At 36.7% G+C, this 17,396-nt stretch overlaps 1 protein-coding gene across 1 annotated transcript in view; it reads right to left on the reverse strand.

Moving 5' to 3' along the window:
- Positions 1–6,459: 6,459 nt before the first annotated feature.
- usp43a (ubiquitin specific peptidase 43a) overlaps positions 6,460–17,396 on the reverse strand; it is a 93,852-nt gene continuing 82,915 nt past the window's right edge. The window contains exons 13-16 of the mRNA XM_067497451.1: positions 16,759–17,008; positions 16,290–16,448; positions 11,844–12,005; positions 6,460–11,708 (exon numbers count right to left, since the gene is read on the reverse strand). Of these exons, the coding sequence (XP_067353552.1) occupies positions 10,561–11,708; positions 11,844–12,005; positions 16,290–16,448; positions 16,759–17,008 (1,719 nt within the window). The 3' untranslated portion in view covers positions 6,460–10,560. The remainder of the gene's footprint in view (positions 11,709–11,843; positions 12,006–16,289; positions 16,449–16,758; positions 17,009–17,396) is intronic.

The raw sequence follows: 17,396 nt of genomic DNA on the forward strand, positions 1-17,396 counted from the left end.
ATAGTTACAGCTTAATAAATCAATATGTATAATAACAGAATGTCTTTAAATTTATACACTGGAGTTAACTGGATATAATCATGCTGTGGTTAGTTTGTATGTGCCTCATTATTATAATAAAAAAAATAAAAAATGTAAAGATTCAGTCTCAAATTAATCTCAAACATTGCCAAGTCCCGAATAAAACACATTACTGTAGTTTAGTTTCTACAACACTTGTTAAGAATAGCATTGAATATAAAACATTTTTTATGCAAAGTACATGTTCACCTCTGAAATTATTTAGTTTATAACAAATCTAATTTATGTAACAATAAAAGTACAAGGCTTGGCTAATTCCAGAGAAACACTAAGAAATAATCAGATCTAAAAATAATGACTCATTTCCATTTCCAGCATAAATAGGTGACATGTCTGACAGAGAGGCCTGACACTTTCGAAGGCAGCAACAGCATAATTATTTTTACATTAATGAAATAGGTCTCTGTTAAATGAATGTGGATGACCTGCTAACTGTATTTCAAATTTTATAATGCAACACAAAGCCTACATCATGTCTGACATACCACATTTTTGCCAAATGACTATCAACATAAGCTGATGTAAGAGCAAAAATGCCATCTGCCCTCACACAACAACAAATAGTTCTAAAAAGCTATTTTACACATTATAGAATTTAATCCCATTAAAACAAAAAAAAAAGAAAAGCGTACATAAAGTAAATAAAAGTTGTAATGTAGAAATAAATAATAAATATAGAAACAAAAAAAAAATGCAGATACATTGCAATTAATAAATGCATTAATCCGGATTATTTATTTATTTATTTATTATATTTATTTATATATTTATATAAATGACCACCTGTTGATTTTGATATAAAAGTCTGGCTTAGTTTTCTTTTTTATAACTCTATCATGAACTAATAAATGCTGCTGTATATGCTGCTGTAAATGCTGTATAATTATGGGTTAACCACCTGTCAGCACATAAAGTGGTTAAAATAAGATTAATCTTTTTCAACACTGAATTGTTTTAAAAAAATACTGTACATTTTTTCACAATTACCATAATCAGTTTTGCTTAAAAGATGTATTTTTCTTGGACTTTTTTCACTTTTGCAAAGTGAATGAAATGTAGAAATTCTGCTTAGTACTTTTAATTGAAGTGGTAGTTGTAGCAAATGTATTTATGCCAAAACCTTTAATTGAGTTTTAACTTGCACTTGCACTACCACGTCTACACAAATCCTTTTCTGTGTATGGGGCTGTGTAGCTGCAGACCGCTCAGAGTGATCATGCTGACCCTTGCCCTCATGATATTAAGACCATTGCTGTTAATATTAATCAGAGACAGAGCAGTGACAATGTTGATTGACGTATTTACATATTTATTTCTACTTAAGTCATTTTTCTTCCTTATATTCAGAGTTCTTTACATGTGGTTTGGCAATATCCAAACTCTACCATCAAAGTCTGATTGATGGAGAATTACCCCTGGAATCTACCACTGGAGCTGTCTTCAAATGGAAACATGCACTTTTTCCCCTTCAATTTACAGTTTTTACAAATTCAGATTAATTAAAAATGAAAAACTGAAATGCGTATGTCACATGCATCTTTTCTGCCAAATTCTTTGAATTTTTCTCCAGGTCCAACCAAGTCATGAAATCCAATTTGTAGACAATAATATTTTGCATGAGTGTTAGACCAGGACAAGTGTATAAAAGCATTTCACATGCTCTAAATATTGCAAGTGGCTTTAGTAAGAAAGAGATATAGCATGTGGACTTTTTTGTAAAAGATGGACATGAGAAAATGTATTTTCACTTCTGGACCAAAATAAATTATGAAATGGAATCTCTGGTATGAGACAAAACCTTAACCCTTTGCAAAGAACTCCTAGACCTTTTTTTACAACTGTGAGCTTGAAAAGCCCACAGTGTCTCTGCTTTATAACGTAGCAGATAAGGAAAATCTACTAGTTTGAAATCAGTCTTTCTCTGTTTTCATTATCTTTGCAGCGAGCTCAGTGTCTGACAAACCATCCAGAACTTCACAAGGGGTGTGTCTCATAGTTATGGCTCTTGAAAGGGGAGTCTGTCACCATTTCACACAACTGATGCTCTTTTGCAATAGTTATGGGGGATCACTGCATCACTCATCACTAAATGGGTGCAGGATTCATCAGCTGTGACTACAACACACGTCAGTCTCAGAGAAGACACTTTTCAAATTGAAGCAGAAGGCTCCGCAAGTGGCCAATGATGATCATTCTGATGTCAGCTCCTTCAGAATAGTACTTGACCGGTACCAGAACAAGACTCTGTTTGTACAACTCTAAAAATCTCCTCAGATTTTTAAAACCTGTAAAATATTAACTGACATTGCAAAGTGCATGTACTGTACAAATTAGACAAATGACAGAGGCACTGACAGCAGAGAAAGACCCATCCCCATGCACCTTTAGGTTAAGAGTGAGTTACGTTAACTGATTGTTGGACATGATGTTAAAATAAATCCAACACCCTCTCTTTTCTATGGGACATCACCTTTGTGTTTTCCAGCTTTTACCTTAATAGTATAGAAAAAGATTACAGTACTGCAAGTAAATGGTCTATCTTTAAATAATGCTTTTCTACTTTATTGGTACCCAAAGAGCTGTACAACACTGATGGTGAAAGAGATGCCACGCAAGGCAGTCGCCGAACCCCCCCAGGAGCAACTTGTGTTCTGGAAGAACTGGAAGATAATGTGAACCCCAAGTTGATACTGATATGTGCAAGTTGCTTTGTATACAAAAACATCTGCCAAATGATTAAATGTAAATCCAAATGAATAGAGTTCTGTTCATAATCTTGAAAACATAAAAATGTTTTTCTATAGCTCTGTCAATAGATAGTAAAGATTTAATGTTTAAAAATTACAAGCAGAGCAATAACAGCACAGACAGGTGACTCGCGGTGTGTGCTATCATGTCTCAATTTTCCCATTCAAATTATTTAAAGTATTTATAATATAATAATTATTATTGAAATATTAATTTGTAATTTCTACACATTCGAACATCTGTTGATTAGAAATAAACAATTTAACAGGATATCATACCGTACAGTACCCTGTATAACTGCTGTTGTTTCACCTAAAAAATGTAAATGTCAACCTCATAGTGGTGCTAGATTAAAGTAAGGGAGTCATAGGTACCATTAATGTCTAAATACAATTTTCATAACCCATCCAAAACGACATAATAATATTTTACAAATAAAAGTGAAAATGCAGACATACCGGCTATGTTAGAAGAACCCAGGGCATAACTAAAGGCAGTCATATTTGTGTGCTTCGAAAAGGAAAATGGACCACCTAGTGGCTGAATACAGACATTCTTAGAGCTACACCACAAGCTTTAAGACAAGTGACTCACATATATGCATACAGTAAACAAGCATCTGCAAGAATTCAAGACATACAGTACTGTTCTTCTGACCCACACACTCCTCGGGAGATTTTTTTTATGAAGTACTGCTGCCAAAAAGTAGTTATGGGCATATTTAATGAGGCATGGGTGTGGGCGCTACCTGAGTGTTTGTATGCTGTGCTGAATCAGACAACCAGCCACATCAGTAGGGGAGAAAGAGAACTGAGCTGAACATTATTTGCTTTATTTTCACATATTTTCTATTGACAGAGCAGCCTTAAATGTTGCTATGGATGTGTCAAAATAAAGTGCATGTGCTTTAAGCATCACCTATAATATCAGAATTGAATTACTGGTTAGTGTTGGATCAGATGTTTTATATATATATATTTTTGAGTGACTCATTTATGGCTCACTAAATATGCCCATAACTATTTTTGTAGCAGCAAAATAAAATAACAATTGAAAAACAAAAGAATTTAATTACATGATACACAAATTTACAGGAACAAATCATCTGTGCAACTCATTACCAGCTTGTCCACTGATCTCCCTGACATTAAGATGATTTGTGGAATATTATGTTTCACTGTTACCACATCAGTTTAATGTTGTGGCTTTAATTTAAGTTATTTTTTACTTTTAAAACAAACTGAGTTACCATAGTTTCTTAGGTTTGAAGGAGAAACTGTTGTGAATATGATGATGAAAAATAATATTTTAATTAAAAATTTTAATGATTTGAATTTGTCAATTCAATACCATGCCTCCTTTGTCTGACGGATGAAAACATGGCCTGTTAAGAAAACATTATTGGGAAATTCTAGGTTCAGGAAGCTAGTTTTGTATAAGGTGACTCAGTGTTTTTATGCCTCAAGTGCACAGCCTTTACAAATGGAAACACAGTAGCAGGATGAAGAGAAACAAAGAGAATTACTTAGAATAATTAAGGCCTTAAAAAGCTGATGTATCCATCATCCTTGACAGACACATCCTTTGTCATAGCCATCGTCGTTTGGCTTAAACTCTGGTTCTGCTTGCAGGAGGAAGAGCATACACTGGGAACATGGTAGGTACAGGGTTTGAAATGGCAGTGGCTATGACTTAAAGCAGTACTGTTAGGTAATCTCACTGAAGTGTCTTTGTCGTTTGTCTTTCTCATTTATAACTGCATGTGAGACTTTGGACTCACTGCAGGAACGAGATCTGAAGTAGGACCAAGCACAAGATGGGCTGCTTGACTGCTTGAACAATTAAGGTGTCTAGATCACTGACTATGGCTCAAAGCACAACCAAATGTTGGACCAAATGTTTTAGGTCTATTTTGAGCAAGGATTATGTGTCACTGAACAGCTTGGTGAATGAGATAATAATTATTATTATTATTATCTTTTTGGTATACAGAATACTGTAAGTCTTGAGATTGAAAGAGATTTTCATCTGAACAGATCATCCGAGTCAATAACAGAGTGTTATGCATGTCTCTGTTTGCACTGGCAATGTGCCATCATGCCCATGTGACAGTCAGGCTGTCTTTTCCAGATGCAATGGTTTCCATTTTTGTCGAATATGTTCTTTCACACCTCTTTACATTTACCTGTTCCCAATTTCAGTCAGTGAGATATTTGGACAGGTAACTGGCTCACAGGCTGCAGTCTCTTCTGCCAAGAACATAGTCAAGTCAAAACGTTGCAAAGCTTGGCTTACTTACAGTTTACTGCCTCTTAGGCTGTTAATTTATGGCTGCTACTAACCGTTTTAATTATTATGATAATGTGAAAACAATGTCACACTGTTGCATTCAGCAACAAGCAGGAAAGAACCAAGTGCAGCAGAAACAAAGGGAAGCACACAGATGTTGTTAAAGGGTAGTTTAATGAAATTAAAACAGGCTTACTGATAGTCCAGGCAAAGTAATTATTGTACTGTCAGACAGAAAAAAGGCAAGGACAAGCAAGAGGGAATGTAAAATGCATGTGAAAATGAGCATAAGACAAAACATATACTATAGGCTGATTAGACAGACAGATGACATGAAATCCACAGGAATGAAAATGGAAAGTCCACAAACATTTAGTGGCTGGATCCAGAATAACAAAAAAGAAACTTCTGGAGAAATGTAGGGGCATGGTGAGACACGCAGAATGAGACAAATAGCCAGTGCTGAGACTTGATAGGGAACCATGAGAGACAATGTGAAAGGGGTCACTTGAATTTCTAGCTTGCTTCAAATTAGCATTACCTAGCATTAGCATTATAGCTGATAGCAGTCTGATAAGCAGCTTTGCTTAATATCTTCGCTCAATCGACCACTTTCCTGGTGTCATTTCCATCTGCAAACACTGCAAAAAGCTGTAAAAAGCTATATTTTCTATTACATGCCCAGCACCAAATGGCAGACAGACACAAAAGTGCAACAGGCTGATAAACACAGTGGAGCATTTTGCCGCCTAAAGAACCATCCCTCTAACCATACTAGCACGACCTCAGAAATTAGAGGGTGAACGTGAGACTTGAAGGATGATAATGACGGACGGTTCTGGAACTACAGGATGCCTGAATAAGCAAATGTTTGTGCCCAAATTCATCAATGGTGCCATCACGGCTATGGGTAGATGAACTTTATTTAAATGGAAGAGCTGTCATTTTATCATTTGTCTTTTGTTGAAGTTGATTATTCTCTAAATAACAATGTCACAAACTGACTTGTAGTATATAATTATATACACAGAGATATCGAGTTCAGCTGCCAAGCTGCAAATTCTCGGGTGATGAGCTAATAACTTGCTAAATGAGTTGAAACAATAAATCGGTCATACTCTACAGTAAGTACATATTCTCATGCTGTACTTCACAACTATTTGGAGGTATTTCTGCTGTACTTGTGTTCATCATTCCGCCCTTCTACAATTTACTGGTAAATTTAGTATTTTTATAGCTACGTATAGTCAGTTACTTTGTGCATCTTCTAGAATAGAAATATTTTTCATACATTCATATCTTTTAGTTAGATTTCTAAAATCTGTTGAGTGAAGGCCATGGTCATAAATAAAACATTTTATTGTATGGAAAAATAAAACAATATACTGTAATGTACATAAGACAAATAGGCAGAAATTGTTGTTTTACAGTGAGATTACAACATATTACATTGAATATGTTGCATGCAAGTTCAGTAGATACCTTGGGATCTTATTCCCAATTAACTACATCCCACAGTCTAAATGCCAATGACAATTACCATGTATAAACTCTCTCACACAAATACAGCTTTGTCTCTTATTAATAAATAAATACACATATTTCTTGATATAAAAGATAGAAAAATTGCATATAAAAACATCTTTAACCCACATTTCACAAACATTGTGTTAAAACAGGATTGCTCAGTTTGGCAGAGTAAACATATATGTGTATATGTGTGAATAGGTGGTCACACGTGGATTGAGTCACGAAAAAGAAAAACATGTATAAAGTATGCAAAACAGCGTTTGTGTCCTCACTTAAACTACTCGGCCTAGTGCTAACACAGCACTGCTCTCCGAATAAATTGCAATCTCTTTGTCGTCAAAACAGAACAAAATACAAATGAAATTATTTCATTCTGTACGTCATAAGATGTGAATGTAAGAAAAGCAATGGCATCTGTAAGGACTTGTAGACAAATACATACATGGTTTTGTTTGCAACTCTTAGTATAGTAATATAACACGGGTAAGTTATAGAAGTATCAACTTCCATAACTTACCCGTGTTCTACTACTATACTAAACTAGGTTTAAAGATGGGTTTCCTGTTGATTTTAGATATAACTCTGGGCTTTCTATTAGTCTGACAGGACATTAAGAACAGTGATTTCTCAGGCCAAGTGTTTGGTTTTAGATCTATTATCTGCATGGACAGGGCTTTAGGTTACAGATGCATTTAGGTTGTTTAATATCAAGGCAAAGCTATCATTTAGCAAAAAGCTTGGCTGGTAAAAGACATTTCCAACCACAGCATGATATTTAAAAGAAAAAGCAACAACATGTAACTAGTGATTTTATTTATTTTTTTGTAGAATTTGCTGTTTGTGTCTTTGATTGAGAACGGCAGTCCTTATGATTCCATTTATCTGGTTCAGGGTGAGCTTGTAACTGTGAGCAGCCAAATAGCAGCTACAATTAAAACAAAGTTACCATCATTCACACCTGACATTTGAGTGGAAAAAGAAAAAAAAAAAAGTCCCACATATCTTCAATTTTGCATGCGCCAGCTCAAAAAATGAGCGGCTCTATTAACAGCACTTAAAACTTTATCAGCAAAAGGCCACCACTGAGTAAGACATTCAACATGATTTGCTCCTTCAATTTTACAACTTAACATTTTACTTGTTTTAGAAATGGTACACAGTCTTAGGAAATAAACCTTTTTCAATACACTCTTAAAAATCTGATTTATAATATACCAATGTACCGTCAACAAAGCTATGACTAATGCATGCAGCAAAAGCAATTACATGTTGAGCTGAGCTTTTTTGGTGTGAAAACAACATGATAGTAACAAGTTATTAAAAGTGCACGGCTGTTACACAACAAAGCCATTGATGTGGAGAAGATAGACCTGTTAAAATAAAAAGATTTTGATGCTGTTGATTTTGTACATTGTGGTTGCTAAGAAATATGATTTAAAAAAGAAAGAAAAGAAGTGGAATAATTAAAACATAAAATGTATAATTTTTTTTTATTTGTTTCCACTCATCACTTTCTAGTCATGTCAATCTTATATAATTAAAAGCAAAGAGTACCAGTGCACTCTAAACACTGATTCACGTTGGCAAAGTAGGATGTATTCAAGACTTTGCCAAACACACACACACACACGTTATAAAATATGGCTGCACTATGAAAAACCAAGCCAACTATAAAATGCAAAAAAAAAAAAAGTATGTTCTCATAGTCCTTTACAGTGTCCTTGGCATAAATTTGAGAAAATGTTAATTCCAGTATTCAAAATTAAATAAAACAACACAACACTCTGATGTTCTGCATAGAAAACTGTCTTCCAAAATACAGTTTTGATTTTAATCCTTACAGGCTCATTAAACTTTAACATTTTGCCTATTACATGTGACATTTTGACAAGCTTAAGGCCAAATAATACATTTATAGTAACGCACTACTTTTACCTTTGTGCAGTTTTTCAGAGTTGGTGATCAAATGTGTGGGGTTACTTCATATTTGGTCTGCTTTATAATGGTGATCAACTCTAAACCCAGTTAGGGGTTGACACATCCAAAGATCCACTAAGAATAAATTTAAGCCCATGGACAAACTGTGCACATTTTAAATCAGACTTTGAAGCAGTTACCAGTAAAGGTCTAACATTTGCATCACTGGAGCAACTGGGGAATAGGACAGGGGAAACAAATTTCTTTCCTCCACTTTTTATGCAGGTGTCATTGATGGTGCTATGCTCCTAAAATAAAAACTTGCAGACTGTGAATTAAGCTCACAGGGAAAAAAAGGTATCACGAATGTACATTATATTATAATACTTCTGTAAAGACAAAGTGCCTAGCTAAATTTTCATAATGCCAAGTTCACAAAAAATACCATAAATGCTAAACTTACTGCCTAATTATTGTGGATAATTTCAATTAAAAACAATCTTTAAATTACATTAAGAGTGTTTCTTAGAGGGTAGACTAAAGTGTAAAGTGAACCAACACTCGGAAGGGGATTCATTATTACAGTACTGTGTAAAGTGTGAACAGCTAGTTAGTGTTACTTGGGTTATGTTACAATGCATTCAACCCTACACGGAAAAAGTGGTAACAGATAATGATCGATGGATGGATGATTTAATACTTTATGAATGTTCAAACTGTCAATAGTTAAAAGGCGCTTCTCTCAAACATTAACATAACTTGCATTTTTGTGTTTTGTTTCTTACAAATTTGCCATGTGTAGTCAATATTTGGCTGCAATATTTGCAGTTCTTTTACGGGTTAAATGCAAAATAAACATCAGTGTCAAAGTCAAGTTCAGAATTTCTTACAATCAACAACAGCAAAGGGTGTTTTTAACCATGTTTAACATAATGTGACTCAGAAAATAAGCAGTGTTTTTCTACCAGCTACAGATTAAACAGAACATGTTTGCAGCCTCATCAGGAGATGTCTCATTACTGTGCTAATTGTGGTCACTGCCTTCATAGAACCCACAGCTACTGTTAATGTAACTGTTTTCTGACAGTTCATAGAGTTCTAGAAAATCAGGAAATCATAAGATAAGTTAGGTGGTTTCACCATAATTACAGAAAAAAATATGTTTTACATGGTGTTATATCACACAAGGACAATGTTCTTTCGTGATGGATACTGCATTAAGATTACAGGGTGAAATAAATGCATTTTTAAACTCTACAGGACAATGATTCATGTCCTACTACAGTGGATTTTTATTGTTTTAGTGAAATAATAATCCGAGTTCCAGGCCACTGATTGTACAGAATGTCATCACTTAGTTATGACTGTTAAATCTCCCAGTCTTTCCACTACAGCCTGCCTCATACTTACATACTACAATTTGTGTTTCAAATCTATACTGTACTTTAGGTAAAGTTAAAAAGATAAAAATTTAAATAATGAATAATTGGTGCTAATCAGAAAATGCAGCATCAAAGCCCCATCATCAAGTAGACACATTAACATTCTTCTTAATGAACACAATCAGAGTGTCTTAAATATAAGCATTTAAAAATGGAGTGAATTTCACACACACATTAAAGTAAGAAGACTCTAATTCAGATACGTGTGTATCTGTATGTGTGTTTCCAGTGCTAAATAGACAAAAACCCAGTGGTCTGAACTGCATATTAGTTTCTCAGGCACTTATTTCAAATCATAAAAGACAGAACAAGAATGGATTCCAAATCTCTGACCCTGGATGCACAGGTCTCATTGTATTCTACCCTTTATTACTTCTTTGAAAACCTGTTTCTCAACTCAATGGTGCAAATCACTCGAGACAGTTTTGCAGGAACCGAAAGGTGCGTCGCTGTAAACTGAGCTCTATTGCTTTTGTCTCATTGTGTCCTTCATTTCATATCTGGTAAAAGGCTGCGTGTGTGTGTTTGTGTAGATCTGTTAAATAACTTTGTGTCAGAAGCTCGACTCTGGGACTGTCCTTTTGCGCCCCAGTGAGGTTGTGCTGTAACGAGTCCTCTGTAGGGTTCCATACGATGGTTTGTCTGTGCTCAGACTACGTGACGGGGCGGTAGACATCCCATTACGGTGTAAAGATGCTGTTCTACGCATGCTCTGTTCTGCCTTGGTTGGGATGTTGGACGAACTCTGTGAGCGTTTGATGTCGGCCGTGCTTCGTCCTACTTTCGCAATTGCTAGCTCATCGCCAACATAGCCCGAGCTTTTAGACTTGCCGACATCCACCCCGATTCCACCTCCTGCTGCTCCATTGGAGAGCGACAGCCTAGAGAGGGTCCTTCTGCCTCCTTCCTCAGCTCGTCCTCTCCCTGACTCACTGTCCTTAGACTTCCTTGAGTCTTTATCCTTTTTCAGGAAGTTACCTTTCAAGAAGGAGAGCAGTCCCTCATGGCTCTTGGGCACTTCTTCTTTCTTGGAGTTTTCTTCATATGTACCGTGACGTTCCCTGTCTGCTTTTTGCCTTCTCAGAGTCTCGTTGTGAAGACTGGGTGTGCTGAGGCTGGGCTGAACTCCAGCACCAGAGCTCTTTTTTGTCACTGTATCCTGGGAAGCTTTGGAGGAGCTCTGTCGCCTGGTATCCTTCAACCTAGTGAGGGTGTTGCTGCTTAAGCTGCTGCTAATATTTGAGGCGCTCTCATCTCTTGTCTGGCTCCCTTTGCTGCATCTCAGAGTGGATGTCTTGTCTGATGCCCTCCTCTGGCCCTGTGGGAACTGTGGAGACTCCACTGGCAACTTATATGCTCCTTTACCTATACAACTTATACTCCCAATACTGGAAGATCGGACATTCGCCCTGGGTCTGCCCTCAGCACGTTCTTTTGTGCCGCGTGGTTCATTCATCAACATAACTATTGAGTCCTTGGTGCATCGAGGCCGTCGGCCCGATTCCAAATACTGCACAAGCTCTACAGGGGCAGAATCTTGGACCGGTTGAGGAACTGTGTCAGGCTTTCGTCTGTCCTTAGAACCTAGGGACCAGCGCAGGGGAAGGAATTTGCTTAAGGTGTCCTTAGTCTTGCTAGGGGCTCTCATGCTTACACTGCGCCCCTGAGTACCCCTGACAAATGGCCTCCTCTCAAAACCCCCTAAAACATGTAGAGAAGGACATATTTTAGTTTTCAAGACTGGCAGGACCTATACACAGACTTATTCTTTAAATAAACAACCAATATACAGTACAATTTATGTAATGACAGCAAATCCTGGGTGTGGCTCCATACCTCTTTCCTCTTTAGAACCATTGTCAAGGAAGACTGGAGACTCTGGAGAGTCTGGTATGGAAGACGGGCAGGTTGTGGAGGATCGAGAAACCAAACTGCCTCTTTTACTGTCCCCAGTCAGCCGGATGAGCCAGTGGTCTGACAGTGATGAACTTGTGGAGCCTGTGAGACAAAGAAAGGAGACGGAGAGGAAATATAGGTCTTAAACATTCGTGTCTATACAACATATGTTCACATTTAACTTTATCAAGTGTACTGGGGCAAAATCTTCGACCACTTAACAACTGACACCTTTTGCAATTGACAATGTCAAATAATTACAGTTTGCTCTTATACTTAGCTCACTTTGTTCTCTTTAAAAGTGTGAACACTTTAACAGATTTTTGCTGCGTTGTCCTCTGAAATTCAACTTAATATAAAACGTAATATAAAGCAAAGAAATCTATCATCTAGATGTTAACGTTCCTTGAATGCAGCACCTTTGTATTTCCACGTGAAGAGCGAGAAGGTTGACAGAGAGGGAGGTCATTTGGAATTAAAGAAACAATCTAAGTATTTCTTGTATGTAGGTCTGTTCTTTACTGACACTCCACTTATGGTTTGGTCACCTCAACTCATGGGTTTTAATGGGTGCAAGTAGCAGGTTTCCATAGAAACAATGTCATTGTAACAAGTTGGACGTCAAACTAAACTTGGAGAATAAGACAGCATAGCTTTCCTTTGAATGTAAGTTTAAAATGGCCAACCTTCATAATGCTTATGATTGACATTTTTTAAAATGTTAGAAGCATTTTTCCCCCACTGTTGCCCCATGTCTGTCTCATATTTCTTCTCAAGCACAGTGTGTGTCTCCTTTCAGGAATGTGGGGAATACAGGGCTGTCTACAGAGGACAGTAATGGTGAACAGTGTGACAGGCAGACATGCTTAACTGTAACTACTGTTTTCTATTATTAATAAAATTGGCACAAGCTTGTTTGCACACATTTTACCACATTTTTTACTGATGAAAACTGCACCAGCTATTTGAGAACTATTTTTTAAAAGATCTTATTTGCATTTCATGATGGTGTTAGAAAAATAAGAAATATGTACATCACACAGTGTAAGAGTAAACCAAGACAAATTTACATACAAAGGGCTCGTTATTTACTGCACTGAAATCTTTTAGTTTTAAATTATTTCTCCAGAGCATTAAACAAAAAATAAAAAACAAGGTGCAAAAACAAAGTTCAATGTGCATAATCAGGACAATGGGGGAGAGGATGACTGGTAGTGCTGACAAGACAAGCAGATAATCACAAAGCTGTCATCTTTTGATTCAAAGGTTGTTAAACTCTGATCGTTGCAGGGAAGAGAGTGTGTGTGATCTTGTTTGTCTTGCCAGCTTCAAACCAATTAGATGAGCAAAAATCAAAGCACACATACACACCTACAGATGTTCTAATTTTCAAAGAAAATTTGGCACTCAATTCCTCAGGAAAAAGAAGCCCATCACTGATGTACATGATTGGTTTTAAGGGTCTTTGTGATCATCACAATTCATGTGATGAATTTGCCAACAAGTAATAGAACAAAATGATGGCAGATTGGGACATAATGCCCCACGAGCCACATCCATTCTATTATTTTATAGGACAAAACCGATTTTTTTATGATGCACACTATCTTTTTCTAAGGAAATCTAAGGAGTCACTCTTTACATTATGACTTTTGTATTTTGGAGCTAGTGGCTGGATTATGTTGATATTGCACAGATTACTAAAAGCATGGCTGCTGCAGGTGGGCACCTTAAGAATAGAGAAGACTGCAGTGCTTGACATTTTAAAAGCAGAAAATGTAAACAAGTGCTCTTTCTGACTTAGTCACAATCAGTACTTTCAAAGGGGGGTCATTATTGGTCAACGGTTATACTTTATAGGATGTGGGTTAGCTCCTAATGATAAATGTTGGTAAGGATAAGATAAGAGACATCCTGACATTTCCTGTGTTTGTGTCAGCATGATCTTCTCTGAGCAGCCATGGTAAGAATTCATATCTGACTTTTCCCTTTTTACATATCCATGCCTGTGGCAGTTTGTGCAATAGTAATTTCTTAGTTAATTTTTTCTATCCCCATTAAAAAAAAAAAAACAGAACTAAAAAAAAAACAATAGGAGAGCAATTGTATTAATCCAACTGTGTGGAATTGCCATGATTTAACTACACTTGCACAGGATGTATAGGTTTTAGTTCACTATGCTGAGCAAAAACTGCTGGTTCAGAATGAAAAGTAATGTAGGGGAGCAATGGATTCACGCTTCACAGCTTTCAGGTTAAACATCTATAGTAGTAAATAGTATTGCACATTCACTGACCTTTATCATTTATTGACTTGATATTGAACAGGAAAATGTTTTATTGTCCACATACACTTAACACTGACACTCTCCTGTGTCTTCTATTCTTCCTTTTTGCCTTTTAAGTATATGTATTTTTGGCTCAACAGTTTGAACATCACCCAGTACACAGATATCAGACTAGTAGCCGGACTGGAACCCCCCTCCAACACTGCACAGGATGATGGATGGGTTTAATGAGTATATTTCAAATTTCTCAATCTGAATTTGTCCATAATATTGGCAAAGCCAAGGCTTCTTCAATATTTGAGCTGAAGACTGCAGCCATCGGGATATTCAAGCACAGGGTAGAATAAATCAAGTCTCATAAAAAGAAAAAAAAACTCCTTTGGGTAATCTGGTTTTCTCCTGCAATTCAAAAAACATAGTGCGGCAATAATAATGTGGCAGAGACCCAACTTTTGTGCATAGTCACAAATAATTTCTGGTTGAGGTTATTACTTTACGAAGGCCATTAAAAAAAAGCTTAATATTAGTCTCAGTTTTTTTCCTAGAAAAACTTTTCAGGCACAGTTGGAAGAGAATAATAGAGGTTTCACATGCACACACACAAAAACATTTTGTTATTTCTTTCTTGTGCAGCACTCTTAGTTGGTAAATTCCATCTAAAGTATTAATAAGATGTATTTATTGCACGTAAATAATTTCTCCTGCAGTTCTCACTGGGGGCCTCAAATAAAGCCCACTGGGATGTTCCTCCTTTGACGGGTTGTTTAGGCTGATGCTATATATATATATATATATATATATATATATATATATGACAGAAAATTTATAGCAATTAATATTAAAGCAGTTATGAAAGACAATGTTTAACTATTCCGTTTTCATAAATATTGCTTTCTCAAAAACTGAATTATACTAAAAATAAGTTCAACACTTTTCTATAAAAATGTATTCAAAACAAAGCACACAAGCACATAATATTCCATATGTGTGTAGCGTCTGAACTGACTGAAAGGAAACTCATTTACTCATCTGCGCATTGTGGCTAAACAACTCCATCTTCATCTCATCTGATAATAAATCTGCCCTGCAGAAAGCTTGTGTGTAGTTTTGACCATGTATGTCAAATTCTGTCACAAAAAAAAAAAAAAAGTATTAAACCACAACCACCTTCTTCAGGTTTTCTTTATAATAGACATATGTTGTTCAATCATTCAGACTCAATAAAACCAAACCAAACAAAACAAAGCTTTAAAAGCCCAATGATGCAACGACATGAAGATTGTAAACTTCCAATTATAAAGGTGTATGCAGATCTAACAGCAGATATGTACATGATGAGCTGCTCAGATTGTCATCTCAGCAAAGCCATATAACAGTATGTATACAAATGTGGATATTTATATATACATTATATAATATTTATACATTATATGGATTCTGGGGGTAAGCGTACAGTGAATCCTTTAGGGTATTTTATGATCTGGGTTTTACTGTTTGTACATGCATACTGTGACTCTAAATTTGCTTCCAGACATGAAAAGTGACAGTATCATAGCAACTCACAAAAGGCGAAAAATCAGTGAAGCAGAGAAAAATAGTATAGGCCATTCAAAATGAACCTTTATAAAGTAGTTAATGATTTTTCATGTCAAGTACTTTCTTTCTGCTGCTGTACATCTACTGCTATCCCTATTATTATTATTATTATGCCCTTAATGTATAAGCTGTCAGCAGGGTGGTGTTGCCTCACAGCTAGAAGGTCCCTAGTTCTACACTACATGTCGGCCACAGCCTTTCTGTGTGGAGTTTGCATGTTCTCCCCGGGTACTCCACTTTCCCCATGTACGTGCATGTAAGGTTTATTCGTGAAATTGACCGTAGGTGTGAATGTGAGTACCTATGTCTCTTGGTGGCCCTGAGATTAACTGGCTACGAAGAATAATAAAGGGAGACGAATAAATCGAGTGGCAACAGATAATGGATGGGTGGATGTTTTAGCGTTTAACATTTTTGCTCTTATAGCATTTCCATTAAATCATTAATGCCATTTTGCTTTATTTGATTAATGTTAAAAGGTTTTCTACAGTTTGATAGCATACCTCTGACGGAGCTAATCGCAGACCAAGGAGGAATGGTGTTGCGTCTCTGGTAGAAAAGTATGTAGGCTCCTCTGGTACATACTTCTTCCTCTGGCACCAGGTCTACGCTGCTGTCATCATAGCTATACCACTGGCCATCAACTGAGTTTCTGCAGTAAGCTGGAAGTGGAAAACGAACAAAATCAGATCTACCTCTGAAGTCAGGTGGCACTTTCCTCTACTGCAGTGAGCCAAGATATTATTTCAACTTGTTATACGAGCAAAGCCACATGAACAAAGTACACCACAGTGTGACACACTGAGCTACTCTTCAGTGATCAGTGATTCATAGTGGAGTTCTTGGAAAATAAACTAGACTTGCAATCCTCAATGCAGTAAAGGAATGTATGACACAAGTAAAAAGGCGTGGCTCTTCATGTGGTGCTTATAACTGGAGGTAACTTGCATATTGTACCATCTAGTTCCATACCAGTATAATGTCCTCCGTGCATTCCTCCATGATGGTTACACACAGCATAAAGGTCATACTGATAGTCATGGGGGAGGTTCATGTCGGCAGGTTGTTGGTGTTGTCCTGAAGGCTCCTTCCATGAAGGTGGCCAGGCCCCCAGGTTCAGGTTCTTTATGCTCTGACTCCGCTTCACTACATGAGGGGCCATGTCCAATCCAGTCAGGGGGAAACGCACCACGGTTGACAGCTTGTTCCTCCGTTCACCCACCTGTTTCAACATTTCTTAGTTACACAGTATATATAGTATATGCAAGCATAACTTAGAGAAAATGGATTAAACAGTTATAAAATTAGTCTTTATGCAAACAAAATACAGAACATCATATAAATACTGCTACTTTGAAATTTTAAACTGTGTTTAAACTGTCACAATGATAAACTAAATAATATCAATCCGGTAAGAGAAGGGAAACTATTGACTGGGGTATTATTCAAGTGTCTGCTGGCAGCGGCTGGAATTTGGCTCATAGAGCTTTAGTGAGATTTGCGCTCTGCATGGTACCACCTGCTTGTGAGACCACGATCAGCAAGGAGAGGCAGAGTGGTGCCAGTCAAGCACTGGTCAAAGGTGTACAGTAGGTGGACATAACCTTGGA

Source organism: Channa argus, chromosome 3 (assembly GCF_033026475.1).
Source record: "Channa argus isolate prfri chromosome 3, Channa argus male v1.0, whole genome shotgun sequence".
Taxonomy (NCBI): Eukaryota; Metazoa; Chordata; class Actinopteri; order Anabantiformes; family Channidae; genus Channa; species Channa argus.